Consider the following 23,797-nt stretch of genomic DNA (forward strand, 5'->3'; position numbering starts at 1 on the left):
CGGGGTTCACAAGAGGCCGTGACGGGGCAGACGCCACCTTCCCACCGGGAGTCTCTTTCCTTAGGCCGGGAGGGCCAGACTTTCCGCTGCTGTGTGGCCACAGTGCTTCGAGGGCGTTGTGAGGAAGGACAGAGCACATGAGGAGTCCTTCAGTCTGATGCCCTGAAATCCTCCCAGCAGTCGAGGGGCTAGAGCCACATTCTCATGGTTTCTTCTCCATCTCACCTTACCCACCCCTGTTGCTGGGAATAGGGAGCTCTGGGGCCCAGCTGGGCTGGTGTCGCAGAGAATGATGGAGAGTGGCCATGCACAGAGGGAGGTGCCATCCTTCAGGGATCCCAGATGGTGGGCGTCCTCCAGTCTTTGGGTTGGCTTCTTACAGGTCATTCATTCAGCTAATATTCATTCAGTGTCTGTGCTCTTGCTTCAGCCTGAACGAGACAAGATTCCTGCCCTCGTGAAGGTGGTGCTCTAGTGGGCGTGATAAACAGTCCGTGTAGAAGCAAATATAGGTCAGGGTCCTGAGAGCTACCTGCTTTGAGGCACGAAAGATGAGGTCAGCATGAAGTGCCCTGTCTGGGCGAATGTGCACCACTCCGCGCGGATTTAGCAGTGTCGATGGGAGACACAGGTGAAAGAACTTCGGGGGTGGAGAGTACACACAATTCTGGGAGTAGAATTCGCAGGTAAACTATAAAGTCAGGGTCTGCTACTGAGTGGGGTGCATGGGTGTTTATGAAGGAGATGTGAGCCTACGGACTCCAGTGAGTGGGTGGCGTAGACTGTGCTGCTGCAGATGATGCTCAAGGAGGGTTGGCTCTTGGGGGAATCATTTGCCCCACTAGGGGTCTCTTGGGAATATCTGCCCTGTGAGGCCAGCATGGCTCAGGTGGGAAGCAGGATCATCCAGTGACAGCTTGGTGCACAGTCCCCTGGTGCCCCTAAGACTTTCATCCCATCGGTATTCCACTTCCTCCTTTTTGGCACAAGAACACAAATGGCTGGGCACTTTCTCAGTGATGGAGGCTTCAGGCCCCCCACTGAACACTCAGCAGTGTGGGCCCCTTGGCTTTGACCGGAGGTAGAGAGATGGTGGGTAGCTGAGTTATGGAGATGTGGACACCACGCTTCCGTTCTCACCCGGAGGTGTTAGTGAAGGTTCTGATCAGGGAGCTGTCGTACCCACAAACAAGGAACAGGTTCTTTCAGTCTGGGAACTGGGGACTAAGTCCAGCACGGAACTCAAGAGAGACACACAGGGAAGGAGGACCTTCCTGACAGCAGGGCAGCCCGCTCAGCCCTGCTGTCAGGGGTCTGACAGGTGAACCAGCTCAGTTTCTCTCCCAATGATGCACTTACGGGGTTTGGGGCATTTGAGTCACCTGAGAGCGTCAGGAAGTGGCACCTAGGGCTTCGTGGATTTCACCGTCCAGCGTTAACTCATCCATTGTAGCTGTTGTGCGAGGAGATGGAACTTGGTGGATGGACCATTAGGCCATTTCCTGTGCTCCCTGATGGGGCCAATGGACTACAGAGTACTCTACAACTTGGGGCAGGGGAAGGGGAGGTAGCATTCCTATTTAAAGAGGCTAGGGGGCATTACATAACTCCTGCCCTGGGTTTCAAAGCTTCGTAAGGAAAACTAGCTTCCTTCCAGCACCCTAGCCAATAGGAGACAAGAAGTGGTCTCCCCTGCAGCTGAGCTCTATGCTTCCATTAACAATAGCACCCACAGCAAAAAGCTGGGCCGCCACCTGCATTCCCTTGTAAACATGCTGGCGGCCACAGCAGTGGCCGTCGAGGGTTGGTGTGCCCACAAAGGCCGTGTGTGGGAACAGAACGGTTGCTAGCAGGGTGCCTGGAGGATTGCCTGGAGCAGAAACTCAAAAAGCAAGCGGTGGTGACGCCTAAGCCGAGTGTGGGTGCCAGGGATAGAGCCAAGGGAAGGCAGGCTCTGGAGCAGGAGAGCTGAGGGCAGAGCGTGGCTCTGGGGCCGGGAATGCCTGGGTTTATCCTGACTCCCACACTAATCTCGAGCAAGTAGTTGAACCTGTCGGTGCCTCTGTTTCTTGGTGTCTAAAAGGGAGATAGCAGCCCTGGCTGGTTTGGCTCAGCGGTTAGAGCGTCGGCCTGCGGTCCAGAGACCCGGGTTCGGTTGCCGCTAAGGGCACGTACCTCGGTTGCAGTTTGTCCCCGGCCCCAGTTGGGGTTGTACAGGAGGCAGCCACTTGATGTGTCCCTTTCACGTCAATGTTTCTCTCCCTCTCTTCCTCCCACTCTATCTGAACAAAAAATAAATAAATAAAAAATAAAAGGGAGATGGCAATAACAATGACCTCAGAGGGCTTGGCGGGCCTTCAGATACTGCGTCAAGTTCGCATTAGCCTGTGGGGTGGGTTCTGTTTCGTTTACGGGGCACACACAGTCCTGCCATCTCTCCACCTGCTGCCTCACCCTGCTTATCACAGGGTCTCCTTCCAGACTGCCTGCAGTTTCTGGAAAGTACCTGGCCCTCTTCGTCTCCTTGCCTTTGCATGCGCATTCCCTGGGGGGAGGTGGCCTTAACCTAGTCCATTCTAAGTCATCTCAGAACGCACGCGGCCCCTCAGAGGGAGCCGTGGCTGCCCGTGGGCTCTGTATTCTGGCCCTGTGCGCCCAGCGCGCCTGTGCTCACCTTACTGAGGACCGCCAATAGTCTGCTGTGCTATAACCCGAGGAGCCCCTCGGAGCAGAAGGAGGTTGTGTCTTTGTTCTCTTCTCAGCACAGAGTCGAAACTGAGAAAATATTTACGGATGGAATAGTGTCCACTCCAGAATTCTGTACAGGAAGGGCTGAGGGGTAGCCGCCTGGAGAAGGGCTGAGGGGACTTACCCTGAAACTACATTTTCAACTAACATTTAATACTGTCTTTATTTCGTACTGTTTTCGTTACAAATCTTAAAAATAATAAAGATGCCCAAAAAGTATTTGTATTTTACACAAGATAGAGAAAAATATCAGTTTTCCTTATTTAAGAGTATTATGTTAATTTGGGGTGACTTGGGTAGAGGTAAATAGGGATTTGGGAACTACTAAAGCATCCCCCAACCCAGGCCCTTGGGAGGGGAGCGAGGGGCAGGGAGGTAGGGAAGAGCAGCCTGAAGAATGGACCGCGAACAGCTTCGAACTACGCTAGTTCTTGGTGGTGGTCAGAAAGCCACGAAGTGCTGGCAGCCCATGCTGCGCGTTAGATGCACCCCCGTGCCTCCGCCCAGCCCGTGATTACCTTGCCTGTAGCTGTAGTCTGTTTTCACAAGAGCATTAGCTTGTTTTATGCTCTGCTAAGTATTACCATCACCCATACATTAGGTTCTCTTGACCATATACAAGTGTTATGGATCATGATATTAGTTCATACAGATTTCTGAAACATCAGTCCTCATTGAGACCCACACGATCCTGTTCTCTCCCTATTAGTTACCTTGTTTTTGGAGTTTTGGAAGCGGCGCCAGGCAGAACTTGAGTATGAATGGGACACTGTTGAGCTACAGCAGGAAGAACAACCCCGGCCAGAATATGAGGCGCGTTGTACTCACGTGGTGATAAATGAGATTACTCAGGTAAGGGAAACGTCATTTAGATGCATTCGAGTCTTCTAGTGCAGGGGTTCTGAACCTTGGCTGTCATTGTGGTCACCTGGGGACATTAGAAAATACTGATACCTGGGTCCCATCACTGCATATTCTGATGGCACTTGGTGGCCTGGGTGTATTCTGGGCGTAGGGATTCTTTAAAGCTCCTCTGGTAATTATACCCTGCACCCAAGGTGAAGAAGCTATGCTTAGAACAGTGGAGATAAATGTAGTCCCTTCCTTCATTATAACAGTAAAAATGAAAAAAAAAATTTAGAGTCTGCCATAAATGTGCAGTAAGTCCTCACTTGATGTCATCGATAAGTTCTGCAACTTTAAGCAAAATGACATATGATGAAACCAACTTTACCACAGGCTAATTGAGATAAACGAGTTAAATTCCTACAACTCATCAACGTGATAAGGAAATGACATTGAATGAAGCGATGTTATTTGAGGACCTATATATGGAAAAGATGCATTGGTTTGTGTCCTTTCTTTCCTAACACCAGTAAAAAAAATGCACATGTAAATAGACTCAAACCTGAATGTGTAAGGAAGGGTGCATAGGTTTTTACAGTTGATTCTCAGTTTTCACATGCGCCTTCATTATTTCAGCCCCTGTCATCCTAGACTTGGCTGCTCCTTTGTCTTGCACAAAAGCCTCAGCCACTGCTCCCCCTTCTGGCTGGGATGTGCACAAAATAGTGTGGTTCCTTCCCTGAAGTGGGGGAAGGATGAAAAAGGAAAACATTTGTTGAGGTCCAACCATGTTCAGTCACTGTGGGAGGCATTTTACATCGTTGGGAAAGTAAATTTACTGCTGCTACAAAAATTAAAAACAAAACCCAGCTATATATCTGTATAAATATTCCAAAGCCAGTGAAAGATGATTTTTGAATCATCTGCATTATTGCTTCTTTCCATCAACACAGAGTATGTCGAGCTGATTGTACTCAGCAGTCATCAGTTTAAGGACAGTAGTTTCTGAATATGAATATCTCTGAGGAAAAAAATGCTTTTACCAAGAGCATCTGAAAATGTCCTCAACTCTAGATTTTATAAATTGAATCACACATTTACAGAACGTCAGCACTAAAAGGGACTAGAGGGCGCAGTTCAACTCCCCGTTTTACAAGCAGGAAAAAAGTGAGGTCTAGTTATCAAGAGAAGGTGACATTTGTCTTTTACAATGTAACAAGCTGCAGATAATCCCCATTATGAATTGTTCCCACTGGTGACTATGGAAGACAGGGCCAAAGCATGTGCTGTTGAAAGATCATACATTCAGAGATGAAAGCTGAAACTTAGAACTGTGTTCATAACATGTTTTGAGTATTGAAAAACAAAAGCTTATATTGGCAACATAAGGAAAAGACCAAAGAAAAAACAATTTGGTCATTTAAATCTGCCAGTTTTACATTTAAAATGGCCAACTAATAGATTTAATTTCCATTGAAACATTTCTTGTTAAAAAATTAAAGATGAAACTTCATTTTATTTTTCTTTCTTATTTTATTTTTGTTGCTAATACATCCTCCCTTGGTTTAGAGAAACACAGAGTGGTGGTCAAGTCTTGAGAACAAGGCTGCCTGAGTTCAAATCAGAACACAGCAACTTAATGGTTCTGGACAAATTATTTAACTTCTCTGTGCCATTGTTTCCTCAGTTATAAAATGGGAACAAATGTAGTTTCTTCCTCATGTTAATCAACTTAATGTATAGAACGTACTTAGAATAGTACCTGACACAGAGTAAATAGCACAAACGTATTTGCAACTATTATTATACTACAGCTGCTCATACTATCCGGGTAAATCCTGAGAAGTGTTGATTTTTTTCTCTTAAACTTTTAAATACATTCATATACAGGGAAAACTTTAAAAATTCAATCATGACAAATTAATATGTAAAGCTCAACCAAGAAGCGCATACTGAATGCCGAGTACTTGCAAATACCCGTGCACGGGCTCCGTGCCCTCTGTCATTGCTTCACTTCTGACACCTCCGCAAGCAGCTTTACAGCTTGGCGTTGTCAGGTGAACTCTTACGCACACTTGCATTTTCAAAAAATGCTATGGAAATGAACACTGCATACGTTTTGTTCCATGTATGTTTGAAATTGTTAACAAAAGAACATGCAATTAAGAGTGAGGAGGCTATGTTTGAGAACCACTGTTTAGAAAAATTAAATTCAGCCAAGGATTTAGTGACCCATCAGGAGAAAAATCATTCCGTCGGAGTAATCCCTGGATGGTCTAAACTTCATTTTTTCTTCTTTACTCAGGAAGAAGAGCGCGTTCCCTTCACGACCTGGGGGAAGTGCATACGCGCGGTCCTCTGTGCCAGCGCCGTCTTATTCTGGGTGAGTCTTCCACAGAATTTAATATGGCATTTTAAATGTCAAGGAAAACTGGAAGCTGAACTGGAAACGATGTAATCTCATTTGTTTAAATCAGATCAGTGGTCCAGAATTTTCCTGTTTCTGGTGAAGAAACCACCTGGGAGGCATTAAGAATTCTAAAGTTTTTCAGCAGAAACAACTAAAATAAAATGTCAAGGAAGAGTCTTAACAAGAAGATAATAGGAACTATCAAAGAAGAGGCATAAAAACTACTGGAAGATGTAAAAGAAGCCTTAAACAAATGATTCTAGATCAAAAGACAATATTTCTTAAATATCTGAACTTATGGAATTAATTTTGGGTTTATTACTAATACAATCATATTAGTAATATAATCAGTAATATGAAGAGAGTTTTATTGGCTCAAGAATAGCCAGGTTAGCGAATAGGACCCGAGACCGAGTACAGGCCCTGATAGCAATAATAATCTAATGCAGAAGGCAGACATTCTAAATCAGTGGGAGAAGTCAAGATTAGTCAGTAAATGGTAATGGAATACTTCTTAGCTGTTGAGGGGAAAGTTGAAAATTGAAACCGTATGATGAACCACATACTATAATAAATTCCGAAACATTCAAAATAAGTAACACCAAAAATAACTAGAAATAAATATTAATGAATATATGATCTCTAGATATAAAAAGATTTGCTAAGCTTTTAGAGGAAAGTATTTAAAGATTTTCATACATCAAAAACATCCTAAGTTTAAACAGAACACCAAGAGTAATAGTTATTAACAAATAGGGCAAAGAGTTAATAACTTCAATATACAAAAAGCCCAGATCACCCTAGCCAGTTTGGCTCAGTGGTTGGAGTGTCAGCCCGTGGACCAATGAGTCACGGGTTTGGTTCCTGTTAAGGGTATGTACCTTGGTTGTGGTTCATCCCCGGCCCTGATCGAGGTCATACAGGAGGCAACCAGTCAATATGTCCCTCTCACTTGATGTTTCTCTCTCTCTCCCTCCCTCCCACTCTATCTAAAATAAATTGAAAAATATCCTCGGGTGAGAATTTTAAAAAAGTCCATATCACTTCTGAGATAATACCCAAGATCTCAGGAGCTCAGGAGGCAGAGAATGTGCATACACAATCACAAAAGGAAAAATATCATGGCAGATGTCAGTCCTCAGTAGTAATTATATTAGTGCACATTAAAATGAGATACAGGCCCTGGCCGGTTTGGCTCAGCGGTTAGAGCGTCGGCCTGTGGTCCTGAGAGACCCGGGTTCGGTTCCCGCTAAGGGCGCGTACCTCAGTTGCAGTTTGTCCCCGGCCCTGGTCGGTTGTGCGGGTGGCAGCCACTCGATGTGTTCCTTTCACATCGATGTTTCTCTCTCTCTCTCTGTTCCTCTCTCTCCCTCCCACTCTACCTGAACAAAAGATGGAAAAATGTCCTCGGGTGAGGATAAAAAAAAAAAAAAATGAGATACAGTTTTTCACATCTCAAGTGATAAGACTTAGTGTTTGAGAGGATAAAATACAGTGATCAGTACTCATACTGTTAGAATTTTACACTGCTCTGGCCTTAGAAAGCAGTTTGGCAGAATGTATCAAGAGTCAAAAATATTCCTATGCTTTGATCTAATTCAAATTTTAAAACTTTAAATCAAGAGGCATTTCAAAATGGTAAGTAAAAGTCAGTAAAGATTTAGTCACAGACAAATACACACACATACACACACCCCCACCCACTCACCCACCCACTCACCCAGCCTAAATATTCTACTTCCAGCTCTTTATACAGTGGACTGTTGTACAGCTGTGAAAAACTATGTTCATGAAAATATTTTATGACAGGTAAAAATGTTATGGTTATAATAGGCTTAAGGAAAAGATCCAATTCATTATTAATGTGATTTTTAATGTACAAACGATACAGTTCTGAAGGAATTGTGCCTATAGACAGATAATAGATACAGTTTTTCCTATTCTTACTTTTTAGTTGTTTTTTTTTATAGGTAGGAGTCTTTCCATTGTAGGTAACCAGCAATCAGTCTTCAACAACAACAAAAGCATGTGTGTTGGGGGTGGGATTTATTGGTTCCTGTAACTGAAAACCCGAGGTCTGAGGTATGGCTTTACTCCAGGATAGAAACTGCAGCCCAGATAATGTCAAGGGCTATGTTTTTGTTGTTTTGTTCTTTATGTTTTTATGATTTCAGAGAGAGGGAGGGAGAGAGAGAAATATTGATAAGGGAGAAACATCCATCGGCTGTCTCCTGCATGCCCCCTACTGGGGATCAAGCCCACAACCCAGGCATGTGCCCTGACCAGGAATTGAACTGGCAACCTCTTGATGCATAGGATGGTGTTCAACCAACCGAGCCAGACGGGCCAGAGCAAGGGCTGTGTTTTCTTCTGTCTTCATTCTGTGCCCAGTGGTCTCCCAGCCTGGGGGCTCTAGCCTCTCTCCCTTATGGTGGCAGAGTGGCTGCAGCATTCCGGATCTCACATCATGTCAAAGCCAAGAAAGGTCTCTTTTAGTAGCTTCCTCTAAACTTTAGATACCTCCTCACTTCTCAGTGGCTTTTATTAGGTTGTCAGTCCTTTAATCAGCTGCTGAGGTCAATAGGATGAGATACTTCTTTGTCTCAAATGAAGGATCTACCTCTAGAGCCCAGCGGAGGGACAGCAATTTAGCTCAAACCAAGGGACTGAAAATAGGGAGAGTATTCCCCCAAAACCAAAATCTGGGGCCTTTTCTAAGACTGGAATCAGATCCAGGGCAGCAAAAACAACTATTATTCACTACAGGGTACTTTCAAGTTTTATATGATGAGCATATATAAAAAGTTATGATAAGGAAAGTAGGTTAATGTTATAGTGAGAGAAAATATGTAAGAAACTTGAGGAAGGAGAATGCAAAGCTTCTCTCCCTCCTATGAAGAAATATTGAGCCTGCCGAGTGCCCTGAAGAAGTATGGGAACATTAAGTTTGTAAAAGCTCTGGGATGAAAGAATTCATTTCAGAAACCACACGGGAGGCAGCACCATGTCTTGGAGTCCTTGAGTATCTCAGCTATTTCACTTACTCGTTGCTTAATTTGGAGCAAATTGCTTAATCTCTGTGGCTCTATTTCCTCATCTGTAAAGGAGATCTAATATTACCTACCTCACAGAGCTGTTGTGAAGACTAAAGATATACGTGTACTGAGGTGAATGGTAAGCATTTAAAGAATCTTAACTATTATTAATTACTTAATAACTTCAAAAATTATTATAGAGATAATTTTTTAAAATACATACTATTTAAATGGTCTATATGTGTTGTGCGAAGAAAGAATTAATATCCCTTCTATAATACATATTTCTCAGCCTTGGCTAATTTTCTCAGACTCCACACATTTTTTTTTTTTTTAAATGCTATTCCTTTCACAAGTGTTAAGCCTTAACTGTGTAGGAAAGGAGATAATGAGAAAGATTAGAGGAGAAAATATAATGCCTTCTCTACACACTGGTGGCTTAAAAAGTAGGAAAAACATCTCATTAACCCTTCAGTTGCCATAATCATAGCTGACATTTATATACTACTTTTCATGTGCCCGGGCTTACTGTCCTAAGCGTTTCAGATAGCAACTCACTGAGTCCTCACAACAGACCTAGAAGTTGGTTGTTATTATGCCCCCATTATATGGGTGAGGAAGTGGAAGCCCCCAAAGGTGAAGTAACTTGTACAGGGCCCCCCAGCCAGTGGCAGAGCTGGGTCCCCACACAGAAGTCTGGCTCACTCCCTTGATGCTCTGCAAGGTGGCCAGCCCCCCTCTGTTACTGTAAACAACATGACATGATTTGCTCGGTCCTGAAATTCACATTCTTTGTAGCTTTCCTCCCTCATGGCCATCATCACAAGCAGTCCTTGCTTCTGGAGTAGGTCCAAGAGGTAGATGCAGGGAAAACACCTTCAAAACAGGACCTTGAATATGCACTTTCAGTGACAGAGAAAACCTGCCTGGGGAGGAAGTGAAATCCTATCAACCATATGCAAACCATTACTTCAGACCCCTACTGGCATTGGGTCTGCACAGTCAAAAATACAGTGGATCAGCCGTGGCTGGTTTGGCTCAGTGGTTAGAGCGTCGGCCCATGGACCAGTGAGTCGCGGGTTTGACTCCAGCCAAGGGCACATACCTTGGTTGCGGTTCGTACCTGGCCTTGGTCAGGTTGTGCAGGAGACAACCAGTTGATGTGGCTCTATCACATCAATGTTTCTCTCTGTCTCTTTCTCTCTCTCTCTCACTCTCACTCTATCTGATGATAAATGGAAAAAAATCCTCGAGTGAGGAATAAAAAAAAAAAAATACAGTGGATCAGCCTGGCCAGTGTGGTTCAGTGGGTTGAACATCAACCCATGGACGGAGAGGTCCTGATTCGATTCCTAGTCAGGGCATATGCCCCGGTTATGGACTTGGTCCCCAGGGGACGTGCAGGAGGCAGCCAATCGATGTATCTCTCTAATTCGATGTTTCTGTCTCTCTCCCCCTTCCTCTCTCTCTAAAAAAATCAATAAAAATATTTTTTAAAAATACAAGGTATTAGTGAAATGAATCTTGTGCATGTGCAAGTTATGACCAATTGCCAGTTTACGATATTAAGAAATGAGAGTGTGTGAAGCTTTATAAGCAGAGACCTGCTGCCATATCCAGTGGTTACCTTGGGGGATCTGCACAGCTTCTGAACACTGGGCCTGGTCAGACCACCGGTCCGTGGTACCTAACTTAGACAAAAGCCAGCACCTGCTGACCCCTGAACCAGGGATAGGTTCTCTGTGGGAAGGACATATACTCCCTTAATGGAGCAAAAAACACTGATTCATAACCTAAACAATTTCATAATTATAGAAGCGATGTTTTCTCTGGATCTGCTATCTCAAAGATTTTTTCCTTCTACCAGAACATGCTACCAGTTATTCCATGTCACCCTACCTGAGGATGTACTCTCCCTCTCTCTCCCCTTTCATTCTAATGAACCATTTTTAGGGCAGTTTAACATTCACAGAAAAATTGCACAGGAGGCACAGGGTTCCCATGCTCCCTGCGCACAGCTTCTTCTGTTAACATCTCACTTTCGTGGGCGTGTTCTCTAGTGACTTCAGTCATTCCTTTTCCTTTCTGGGACATGTAACGTGCTTGATTTTCACCTCTCCTGCGGCAGGTATGTGAGATTTAACATCGCTTCACCCATGCACCTTGTCCATTGAAAGCATGGAGGTCAATTTTTCAGTGTAAAAATAGGATTATTGGTGAGTCTCATGCCTCAGTGTTCATTGTGTTTTTCAGATCCTACTGATCATTGCTTCAGTTATTGGGATCATTGTCTACAGACTCTCAGTGTTCATTGTATTTTCTGCAAAACTGCCCAAGAACTTCAATGGAACAGACCCAATTCAGAAGTACCTGACTCCACAGACAGCCACGTCCATCACCGCCTCCCTGATCAGCTTTGTCATCATCATGATTCTGAACATCATCTATGAAAAAGTGGCAATCATGATTACTAATTTTGGTAAGTTCCTACCACAGCGTGGATCATTTCTAGGACCTTTTTAGAACCTGGTCGAGGTGGAGACTCTCTTTTAGGCAATTTCAATGCCAGTAGGTTACAATTTTTAGAAAATTTCAAGTGTAAACATATTTTCTCCAACCTTTCTGGGAGATGAATTGTCTGTCTCCAGCTTTGCATTAGTCAAAGGGACAAAGCAAAGACAATTATTATAATGCCCGAGTTCTGTATAAGCAGATCGGTGCTGAATAATATTTTCAATTACATTACATCATGTACTTTATTGTTGAAAGTAAATGGTCTCTTTATTGCAAATAAGCAGAACAGGGTCATGGTGCCACGGCAGATACGCTCCTCTTGCTCAGAGGACAGGCAGTCATGCTGCTGCATGTCTTCCCCCATTCTGTTCCTATTAGTGTAACTCCACTCTCATCAGCTCTGGCTTTTGTAATAAATGATGCTTCTCTCTGGCTTGTATCCCAGGCAGCTGCGCTGTGGCCAGCGTTAAGTACTTCCCACACGCTGCATCTGTCTGGGTTCTTCTCCGCCTGGTCTGCTCAGTGGTCATGTTCTGACAGTGATCAGCCCAATTTAAATTCTTAGCTGGGAGGAGGATCTGTTTTGTCTTCCCAAATGCTTCTAGCCAGTTTCCCCTTGTTGTGTTTGTTTTCTTCAACGCTGACCCTAAAACAGACAAGAGAATATCCTTGCCCACTTGATAACACTGTGCTTGTAAGTTTTAGGAGCGGTTGAATATTTTTTGCCATGTAGGATATTGTATTCATGGCAGAGAAGCTCTTATAACAATGTGTAAACTTGAATTAACACAGTAGCTATATTAAGGAGTTCAAAACAGCTTAAATGGAAACAGTGTGAATTGTATTTTTTAAACATTTCAACTCCTGTGTCAGTGTCTTTGATTAGGGTCTCATAGCTGTTCACAAGTTTTAAAACTTAACTTTTCTTTGCTTTAACTGCAGAACTCCCAAGGACCCAGACTGATTATGAGAACAGCCTAACCATGAAGATGTTCTTATTCCAGTTTGTCAACTACTACTCTTCGTGTTTCTACATCGCATTCTTTAAGGGCAAATTTGTAGGTTATCCTGGAGATCCAGTTTATTGGCTGGGAAAATACAGAAATGAAGAGGTATGAATGTACAAGTGTATTCTTTCGACAATTTAAGACCATTTCTTCATTGTGCATTCTTAGTGTTTTTTTGTTTTTGTTTTTTTTTGCCTAAAGACTAGAAAAATGAAAATTAGTGACTCTCTTGCATGTGAGAGCCATCTAAAATCTACATGAGATTTTTATTTTTAATATTCCAGTGTGACCCAGGTGGCTGTCTCTTTGAGCTGACAACGCAACTGACAATAATCATGGGAGGAAAAGCAATCTTGAATAACATCCAAGAGGTGTTACTTCCGTGAGTATCAAGTTGTGTAGTCTGCGCGCTAGGACAGGCTAACACAGCCCACCCATCCAGGCCATTTGCCTACATGTCCGCATGGCTGCACGCCCACCCTGAGGTGGAGTAGATGCGATACTTAGCAAAGGTCTCCAGGCAAGATGGTCAGCCAGCAGTGTAATCGGTGTGTTTACACCCTCGTTTCCAATAAGCCCATTGCTGCAAAGCACAATGGCCTGAAGTTTGCCTTCTGACGTTTCTTCTCCTGGCCTAACATATTTAGGCAGTGTGTTTTGAATCATCTCTCCCTTGTTTGAAAACTGGGAATGCTAAGTGTTAGCCAAGCTAGAGAGTGACTCAGGTTCTTCTCGTCACTGCCTCTGTGTGTAGAGGTGCCAGTGTCCTTCCAACTCTTTTCATACCAAATTCTAACCTACCAAAGGTCTGTTATTCTTGCTACCCAAAACTACACCCCTCCCAAAAACTACGTATGAAGGGAGAGACGAGCCTTAGAAGTCAGTGGCTGCATCCGCAACATTAGGCACATCAAAAGGAACACAGTGAAATGAATTCCACCACGGATGTGCCTTCCCCACCCCTGACCCTTGGGGCCCTCGGCGGGGACTCGGAGTGAGTGACCCAGCACACCTGGCACTGCACTCGCGGTGCCGGGGTCGCGCCAGGCCGAGGTCAGCAGCGGGTTCAGTGGGCACCCTCAGCCCCGGCTGAGTGAACGGGTGACTCATGCTTCAAATCCGTAACATGAGTAAGTTAACAGAATTGTTTGTTGCACTCAGACAAGCTCGGAGCGCCTCGGCCTTCCTAGCCTCCTTGAGTATTTGAGGTATTCCTGGAAATTTTGTTCTGCACATACTTGACAAAAGCCTAGTACAGTTTCTGCACTAAGCAGCTCACTCTGGAGAAGCTTTTATGATAAAATGTTAAGGAAAATAATTAAAGTTAAATATCCAAAATGCCAACAGCACCGTCCTTTGGTCATAGTTTAGAAAATGGGTGGCTGTAATTTCTTTCCTTTATATGTTTTCTATACTTTCCACAGTGGGTACGCACCACTTAGAGGAAAAGTGAACTGTTTTCTTGAGAAGGGATATTTTATATGATTTGGCTAGAGGGTGAACCAGAGACCTGCATTTTGTGAACCCTAAACACAGGTACCCTCACCAGCCACACTCGCTTTTTAAATTCAGGAACAGTAAACTGAGGAATGAAATAGATTCAGGTAGTCAAGGATGCTTGTGTTCAAAATTAGCAAGTGGGAATACTGTAGAATGTTCCAAGGGCAAGTGGTGCATGTCTGTAATATGTGGATTAAATGTGATAATGAAGATACAAAGAGAGACTGAAGTGTGAAGTACTGCACCTCGTGCTCTACACCTGATAAAGACATAGTAAAGGGCAACTTATGATGCTGCAATGCCAATATGCATGGTAAATTCCTAAGAAAATTATTTTGTAACCCCTGCTAGAGGGAGGAAGCTTCCAGCCCTGGCCAGAGGAAGAAGTGTGTGGTGTCTGTATTTTAACAAGTTTCTCTAGGCCATTCTTACATGCAGTCAAGATGGATGTCCCTGCACTAGAATCATGACTCAGTAGAAAACTCAAAAGACCAAGGGCCGTGGTGAACTGACTGCAACCTGAGGTTTCCTTCTACAGATGACTGGTTCATTCAGAAAGACAGAACAAGAGGCATAGTGTCTGTGGCTCAGGAAGGAAAGAAAGCTATTCAAAGACTTCTGATCTGCCGTGCTATGGGTGGGGGCAGGCAGGACAGCACAAGAGGGAACCGCAAGGTGAGTCAGCCACGCAGGTGGCTGCCAGGACAGAAGTTTCCACCAGAATCCAAACAGTGGTGGCTTACCCCCCTCCCCCCACAGTAAACGATCTCCTGCTCTGGGCCATGGAGAGGGTTCAGCAAGAGGCTGAGGCTGGAAGTGTGAGGCACACATAAACCAATCAAAGCCAGTCATGTCGAGTTTGGGGTCATGAATGGTGATGGACATGTGTGGTCCTCGGCGCCACCTGTCACAAGACCCCTGGGATGTCTGTGAAACTGCAGACTCCCAGACTTGATGGAATACGGAGCTTTGGGTTGGAGCCTAGGAAGTAGCACTCGCGGCGAGCATCCTGTGTTTTCTGTAAGTGCTGGAGCGAGATCCGCTGATCCAGACAGCGCTGCGTCCTCGAGCCAAGATTCTAAACAACTTAGGCCTGGATTGGTTTAAAAAAAAAAAAAAAATGCCATGCAGTGGGTTTTGAGGTGCTGGGAAGTGTGCTAAATGCTTTACCTGTTTTGAATCATTCTTTCCTGGCAGCAACCCTGAGCAGGGTAGGTTTTATCACCCCATTTTATTTGAACTTGATCAAAGTTAAATAGTGAGTAAGCAGTCAAGTGTGGATTCAGATTGAAGGGCTGTCTGCGTCCACGTCCCCTCCACTTTCCACAGCCTCCTGCTATGTCCCTAATGTCATAGAGGAGATAGAAGTGGGGAAGGACTGTGAGGCCAGGGGCGTGTTTGCTGTAGAGAAACCCTCCCTAGTAAACCTTGGCGCGTGGTCAGTGTCAAGTCAATGCTGAGAGCAGTAGCAGTGTGAAACCCAGCATGGTGAGCTCGTCATGTCTTCCAGTGTGTGTGTGCACGCATGCACACATGCACATGCAATATATGCAACTACCTTTACATTAGTGTGAAGCCTTCTCCTTGTCCGAATTTGAAATCCATACAAACAAGTTGTTTCATCAGCTGAAGTTTAGTCAGACATTTGTCTGTATTTGAAAAAATTTTTTCTTTATTGATTTTAAAGAGAGAGTGAGAGAGAGAAACATTGATGAGAGAGAACATCGATTGGCCACCTCCTGCATGCCCCCCACTGGGGATTGGGCCCACAACCTGGGCATGTGCCCTGACTGGGAATCGAACCGGCAACCTCTTGGTGCATGGGTGACGCTCAACCACTGAGCCACACCGGCCAGGCTCTGTATTTGAGGTTGTTTGCTGTTTTGCTTCCTTCTGCTGAACTTCATGAGGAAACCACAAGCCACTGTTGCTTTAGGGACAACGGTCTTTCTGCCACAGGTGCACACCTGATGTCGCTGCCAACTCTGATTTCTTTTCAGGACAAATTTCCATAATGGGGGGAAGCATGTACCTGGGCCACAAGGCTTCGAGTAGGAGAAAAACACAACACAGAAGGATAGCAGACAGCTCTGTGGGGACAGCACCCAGCAGTGGGGAGCACTGGGCCACCAGCCAAGGCTGTGTCTTCCCCTAGCTCTGCACCAGGACTTGGAGGAAGTCTTTCATGTCTCTGGCCCTTGATCTGATCAGCTTAGAATTGGGTCTTCGACCTGTTTTATCCAGTGTCAAACTATGTCACCCTCTCTCAGTGTCCCTCCATGGTTCCCCAGTTCCCTCAGAGTAAAACACCCAGATCCTCACGATGGTCTCCTTACCTCCCCTGCTTGCCCCTTTGCATCCTTATGTCTCTTCTCAGATGTCACTCGTGGTGAGGCCTTCCTGCCACCGTCCCCGCGCCTCCCACCACAAGTGCAAACCCTTTTCTCCACAGCACTTGCCCCCAGCCCACAGTCCACGTCTTTGTCTTGTTCCTTTCTCTGGAAAGGCAATTTTGGACAATAGCATGGAAGTGAGAAAAAGTTAATCAAATGAAGGAAAGTATCTTTTAAAAACCAAACCGTGGGCAGAGGGGATGGTGAGGAGGGTGTCAATGGGGTAAAAAAGGAGAAACATCTGTAACAAAAATAAAATTAAAAATTAAATAAAAATTTAAAAATAAATAAAACATAAACTGCCCATATGAAAAGGAGCTAAGAGAAAACGTAGCAGTTACAAGTTTGATAAAACCGAAGTACTATTTTTATTCAGTACTGTTTTTCCAAATACTCTGGAGTAGGGAGGCAGACGTCAACAATGTATGTGAAAATAAAATTTAATGTATTGGGAAGACTATGTATTCAGCTTGAGATATCACTGAGTACTTTTCTGACCTTAGTCTGATGCTGTTCTAATTTACAATGTGATCCTTTTGCAGCTGGGTGAAGAATCTAATCGGACGTTGTCGCACCGTTTCGGGCTCAGAAAAGATAAGCCCGCGATGGGAACAGGACTACCACCTGCAACTCATGGGCAGACTGGGGTTATTTTATGAATATCTTGAAATGAGTAAGTCATAAGTGAAATTCTAGATGATATAAGTTATATTGGAGCGTGTTTTAGATCCCAAAGTCATGATTTTCAAGCCAAATAATTATCTAGCGTATTGAAACGGGAAATGTTTTTCTCCACTAGATGAGATGATACACTCAGGCTTTCAAATAAGGTGACTGTGTGTGTCGTTGTCAGAATGTATGCTGTGCAGAGCTAATGCTGTATCCTGGTGACATGGAAGAGGCGTTGAGGTACATCATCGCCATTAATTCTCAGAGCATTCTGACCGTGTTGTCTGGGAATGAACTCGGAACTATTATTAGATTTGATTCAGCTTGGGCTGGAGTCCACGCAGACACAGCTGTGGGCCAATGCACTTGCGAGCCGAGCCGTGTAAGCAAGCCTGTCCAGAAAGCCTGTGGGAGGAGCATGTTGCTTCTTGTCCCCGGGATGATCACAGCCCCCGCCCCCGTTCACCACTGCCTTTGACGGCGTATGTATTTCTTCTGGCCAGTGGTTTCTGCCTGGTTCCTTGAGCGACCTCTAGTCTCATCACTGGCTTGAATTCAGAACAGTTCGCTGGTCTGGAATTAAGATTTAGCACAGGTCTCCCGCCTGAGGGTCTTTGTCCTGTTGTGGAGTGTTTGCTTGGGCTGTTTCTCTTCCGTTGAACTGGATTGTGAGCTCTCAGTTGCCTTTAAATGGATGCATCTCAAAATAGATTTCTGTAGGAAGCACCACCTTTTCTATTATGCATGACACCCTTATAGCTAACAGAAGGCTAACAATGTACAGGTTTTATATCTGCGCCCTTCTAGGTAACCATTGCATTGAATTATGGTTTTTTAAAGCTTAGGAGAATAGAAAAGGAGGCACAACATTTTGGGTGACAGACCTTGCATTTATGCAAAGGGGTTTGTGTGTTTGCAGAGACACCCCTTTGTGGTTCCTGTTTATAAGTCTGCAGAGAGAGAGGGTGGTTTTTATTAAATCACAGTCTATATGTAAAATAATTGCTTTTAAAAATATATGTTATACATGGAAACACATCTACTTCCTTCAGTGAGTAAGAAGTTCATCTTGTAGCTTCTTCAGTTGACCTGTTTTGCAGCCTAATTTGAATTTCCTTTTTGCTTGTGTTATGTTTTGTGACCAGGTTCAATTAAGGGTGTAGCTTCCATAAATAATGCAGAAGCTATATTTATTCTGCATTTCCAAAAGGACTTTCAAGACACTTACCTGTTATTCTAAAATGAGTCATAATTATAAATATTTCATGTGGAGCTATTATCAACATTAATAATAACTTCTGGGGCAGAATACCATGTGTTATTTTAGCACCAAAAAAAAAAAAAAAAAGTTATTTTCCTGTAGTTGATGAGTCAAACCAATGACATTGAGTTACATGGTCATGTTTTTGGGGAGACGTTGATATGACTTCTAGAGTCTCCTAATCTCATTAAAATAATTTCCAACTAAATAATTCAGCCTCACCCTACCTTATAAGATAGAATAACAACTGTTATAGATTTATTAAATTGTTCTCCTATTATCCTATTTCTAATGACTTAGAAAATTAATCAGTTTCTAAGAGGAGGCAGTCTGTTATTCTCTATCCAAATCCAGAGTGAAATCTATTTTTTGTTCTTTCAGTCTGGGAGATAGAATTTTCAAGTGTGGTTTGAATTATTTTTGTTTTTCTAAAACAGAGCCTTCGGTGGTGGTCTCGGCACCGCAGTTCCTCCTTCCTCCTTTCCTCCGTCTCCCACATTCATTACCATAGCACCCTCGGCCTTTTCAGTTATGAAGGGAAACACCTTCAGACAAACAACCCCGGCGCCCTCCACTGCCCCGTGGGCCTTGCACTGGCCACCAGCTCTGCTCCCCTCCACCCGAAATGCCTCTCCTCTTTTCTGTCCGAGGAAGTCCTGCCAGGCCTCAGCGGTAACCCTCCACTTTTCACACAGACTCGCAGCTCTTTTTCTGGGCGTTAGCGTGACTTGTGTCGGTGGTGTGTGATTGCGTGCGGGCCTGTCCCTGGCCGCACGGTTCGGCCGGAGGGAGGAGCAAGGCCCCCGCATCTGCATCTTTCAGTCAGCTGGACCCCGCCCCAGACCTCGTCCTCGTAAATATTTATTTAAGTGGCTTCAGCTTGGACTTTCAACACACACATACCACTGTGAGTGGAATTTACATTCAGATTGCCCCAGCCACCCCCACCAGGTTCTGTATGGCATATGTTTTTGGAGGAGCCTTTTGAGTGAAATTTCTTTATTTTATTTAGCGAATTCCCTCCTATCCTTTGAGATTATTAGAACAACCCTGGGGTGTTAACCAAAATTGCCTCCCCAAGTGTATGGTTCTGACTTCTGAAATCGCAGACACGTCTTAAAATCCAGAGGACATAAGATAGCATTTCGTTCACTCAGCACACACACCAGTGTCTCAAGCCCTTGGTGATGCCTTCCCGTGGGCGGGAGCCGTAAATGAATGCAGCAGAGTGATGAGGGGCCCTGTTTGACCTTCCCATCCACCATCCCTAAGTTAATTTTTAAACATTTATTAAAACAATGACCCCCAGCCCTGGCCAGTTTGGCTCAGCAGTAGCATGTCCGCCCGAGGACCAATGAGTCGCAGGTTCGATTCCTGTCAAGGGCATATACCTCGTTGCGGTTCGTCCTCAGCCCTGGTCGGGGTCATGCAGGAAGCAGCTAGTTGATGTGTCCCTCTCACATCGATGTTTTTCTCTTTCTCCTCCTCCCACTCTGTCTGAAGATAATTAGAAAAATATTCTCGGGCGAGGATTAAAAAAAAAAAAGACCTCCATGTAGTATTTTCTCCATTCAGTATCAACTGTTCTTCACCTGCTCCTTGCACCCACCACCCCCTTTCCTTTCTTCTCTCCCGGGGGCTCCAGCCCCCACCCACTCTGCAGGACACAGGCCTGTCTCCCCCGCTCCCTCGTTGTTTCCGTCCACCACCGGTATTGACGGTATTGACGTTCCTTATCTTTACAGGATGAGCTTTCCAAAATGGAAAAACATTGTAGCTAGGTAGCCTTTTTTTAAAAAAATGAAACAAACCAAAAAAAAAAAAAAGTGTGTGTAAATATATAAATGTACTTTTTATTTTATAAATTATTTTTATACACACACACACACACACACACCCCTTGGCTTTTTTAAATTTAAGGAAAACAGTAATTAAGAGGAAAAACGTTCCACAGAGAGGGAAATGTTTGGCCATATCAAAGCTACCTAACAATCACATAAATAAGAACTGAAATGTCAGTGGCTTTGAAACACAAAGGCACCAGCAGGGCTGCAGGGGGGAGGGCTGCAGGGAGCGAGGGCTGCAGGGGGGGTCTGCAGGGGGTGAGGGCTGCAGGGGGGGTGAGGGCTGCAGGGGGTGGTGAGGGCTGCAGGGGGGGTGAGGGCTGCAGGGGGTGAGGGCTGCAGGGGTTGAGGGCTGCAAGGGGGTGAGGGCTGCAAGGGGGTGAGGGCTGCAAGGGGGTGAGGGCTGCAGGGGGGGTGAGGGCTGCAGGGGGGGTGAGGGCTGCAGGGGGTGGTGAGGGCTGCAGGGGGGGTGAGGGCTGCAGGGGGTGAGGGCTGCAGGGGTTGAGGGCTGCAAGGGGGTGAGGGCTGCAAGGGGGTGAGGGCTGCAAGGGGGTGAGGGCTGCAGGGGGGGTGAGGGCTGCAGGGGGGGTGAGGGCTGCAGCAGGGCTTTTCCAAAGTTGTTCAGAAAGTTCTTCTCACTTGAATATCAGAAGAGATACCATCTGGAATTGATTTTGGTGTCGAAAGTGAGAACTCCATTCATTTTTTCCAGTGTGGAGCTAATTGCTCCATACTTGAATCTACTGATTTGAAGTATCACATTTGTAATACATTAAAATCCCATGAATATCTGCATCTATTCTTGAAATGCATTTTGTTTAATTCATACTATCTATCAACACACCTGTTCTAGACTGTTTCGATTATCATAGCATTATAATGTACATTAATATCTCATAGAGCTGGTCCCATTTTATTGTTTTTCAGAATGACCCTAACACTGTCAGTTCACACATTCCTTCCTCATTGTTTTACTTGTGTATTTGTGTATATCTCTTGAAGAATTTCAGCATCACCTTTCAGCTTTTTTTCTTAAATTTATTTGGGATCATTAACTAAAATTGCATTCAAATTCTAATTTATATTTTAGAGAAAAAATTTGCTATGTCTCCAAAATTGAGTCTGCCCACCATTTATTGATTCATCATTGTTTGTTTAAGTCATCATGAGAGTCTTAGCATTTCTCACTAATTTATTTCTAAATAGTCTGTGCTTTTGTCGTCATTATAACTGGTCTTTCCCTTTTCGGATTTTTAGCTGAGTTTATTGCTAATAGAGTCCCAATGTCTGGCTCCTCTTGAATAGTGAGACCTGGTGACTGTGAGTGTCCCTTCATTAAGACATGCACTTGCCATTTGGCCACACCCATCTGCTCATCCCTATTACTTGCCTGGCCCCTGGAGGAAGATGAGTCATGGACACAGATGTTGACATCACTGCTTGATGCAGTGCTGCTGACTCCATGACATCACCAACTCTGGTCCTTTATCTGATTTCCCTGAACTGGTCCACACCTGTCTGCCGTTCCGTTAACACACCGTAGCCTCTGAGACCAGAAGCCATTACTGTCTCCTACCAGCCACCCCTCCGCAGTCTTGCCCTTCCGGGCTGGAGTGGTCTCTGCCCCTTGTCTAAGCAGTAGCCCTAAAGGGGCTGCATTTTCCCCTCCTCCCAGCCTTCATTACATACCTGTACTACATACCTGTACTAATTTACTTTAAAGGTCTGCCAGTGAGGACGGAAGGGTCTAAAACAGAAGAGTAGAATGTAGTGGAGTGTAGATAATATACACCGTGTAAGTTACAGACAAGGAGAGAACTGCTCAGCCACCACTTGAGTCTTGATTTACTGTGACCACACGGACCACCACAACTTCAAGATAAAACTTCCTAAGGAAGGATTGTATTTTAACTTAAGAACACGGTGATCACATACATTTCTGTGGTGTGTAGTAATACCTCCCATTCTCTGAATGGCACAGCACTTGCAGACTCCGGGGGGCGGGGGAGGCTTGCTCGAGTGCCTCTTTTCAGCACCCTTCTTTCAACGTTCTCTAAGTATCGTCTCCCCAAAGGTGCATGTCTCATTTCTTTTTAACTTGTTAGATACTTCCACAATATTTTTTTTAATCCGAAATCACAAATCATCTTCCAGTATCCTAGTACTTCAACACTGAGAATGAATAGTACACTTAGAGTGTCCCCAGTTCATTTGGTTGGTTAAAGATTTTTAAATGTATTATTCCTATTAAGTGTGTGTGTGTGTGTTTGTGTGTGTGAAAGAAACAGGCTATAATTCGTCTTTTTCCTAGAGATTCATATTTGTGTTTGTTTGAACTCTTTCACTGTTACACATTATTAGTACCATGAATGTCTGTTCTCTTTGGGGGTTAGTTTATTGTTTGCCTTTCTTTACAAGAGTAAAGGAAAATGTGTTGTCTTTCCATCCCTCCACCATCCATGATGTGTGTCCATTTCATTGACAGTTATTCAGTTTGGCTTTGTCACCTTATTTGTGGCCTCTTTTCCACTGGCCCCTCTGTTGGCTCTGGTGAACAACATACTGGAAATAAGAGTGGATGCGTGGAAAATGACTACCCAGTATAGGCGCATGGTGCCAGAAAAGGCCCAGGACATCGGCGCGTGGCAGCCCATCATGCAGGGGATAGCCATTCTAGCTGTGGTGACCAACGTGAGTAAAACCGGGGGGTCACGGGGTCAAATGTTGAAAAGGCCTAAAATGCATTAGCGTTATTACCCAAGGGATCAAATGTTTGGTATTTCTTAAAATGGGAGAAAGATGCCAAGACTATCAACCGCATAGTTGTAATGATTGTAATTGCTATTATTTTTTAATGTAGTTTGTTTGTTTATGCTTATTACTCGTGACTTACAAAGTCAAGACCTCTCACAGAGGCAGTTGCTAAGAAAAGTAACCATTATTATGGCTGCACATTTGCTAAAGTTTTTATTCAATGGAAACATGGTAATAGTAATAACTGTAAGTGCTGACATTTAACCCTTACATGACTATAAAAGGAGTTATCCGAAGGTGCTTTTGTGATGGAGATAAAAATCTATCCAGGTGTGAGGACCCTAAAATAACAGCTGTTATCCCACCACGTTTTACCATCTATTGCAACTTATCAACGTAAAACATTAACTATTTGTTGATGAAGTATAAACACTTTGTGCATTCCCAATCAGTGTTACCTTCCTTGTCTCCAGGGGCAGAGGTGCTTTAAGAAGGCAGGTCCCATCTCTCCTCCCCACCCCCTTACTCACAAGTGGGGTGGGGGGGCGCTCTGGTTATTAGCTAAGCAGCCTCATAGCCTGCATGTATCCCAGCTGTGAGGGAACAGAACTCAGTTAATTATGGGCCTGTCCGAAGAGTTAGTCTCTCCCTTTTTTCCCCACATGCCAGCTCATTGGGGGACCTCCTGCCCTAGAAGTACTCTTACAACCAGGGCTATTTCTTCCCTTATTTCACTCCCAGGTCACAGTCCCCAACAAAATGATAGCCCAGTTTTAATTGCTCAATCAAGCCACACTTGCCCTGAGTCCCCAGCCT

General features: G+C 44.5%; 1 protein-coding gene across 4 annotated transcripts in view; it reads left to right on the forward strand.

Annotated features, from left to right (window-relative positions):
* The window catches only part of ANO6 (anoctamin 6), a 202,053-nt gene that overhangs the window by 164,809 nt on the left and 13,447 nt on the right, over window positions 1-23,797 (forward strand). For all 4 annotated transcript variants that reach the window (XM_036251953.1, XM_036251954.1, XM_036251955.1 and 1 more), the window contains 7 exons: window positions 3,458-3,600; window positions 5,900-5,977; window positions 11,293-11,518; window positions 12,496-12,665; window positions 12,845-12,942; window positions 16,996-17,126; window positions 22,713-22,918. In XM_036251953.1, the coding sequence (XP_036107846.1) occupies window positions 3,458-3,600; window positions 5,900-5,977; window positions 11,293-11,518; window positions 12,496-12,665; window positions 12,845-12,942; window positions 16,996-17,126; window positions 22,713-22,918 (1,052 nt within the window). The remainder of the gene's footprint in view (window positions 1-3,457; window positions 3,601-5,899; window positions 5,978-11,292; window positions 11,519-12,495; window positions 12,666-12,844; window positions 12,943-16,995; window positions 17,127-22,712; window positions 22,919-23,797) is intronic.

This window comes from Molossus molossus, unplaced genomic scaffold (assembly GCF_014108415.1).
Source record: "Molossus molossus isolate mMolMol1 unplaced genomic scaffold, mMolMol1.p scaffold_m16_p_10, whole genome shotgun sequence".
NCBI classification, from domain to species: Eukaryota; Metazoa; Chordata; class Mammalia; order Chiroptera; family Molossidae; genus Molossus; species Molossus molossus.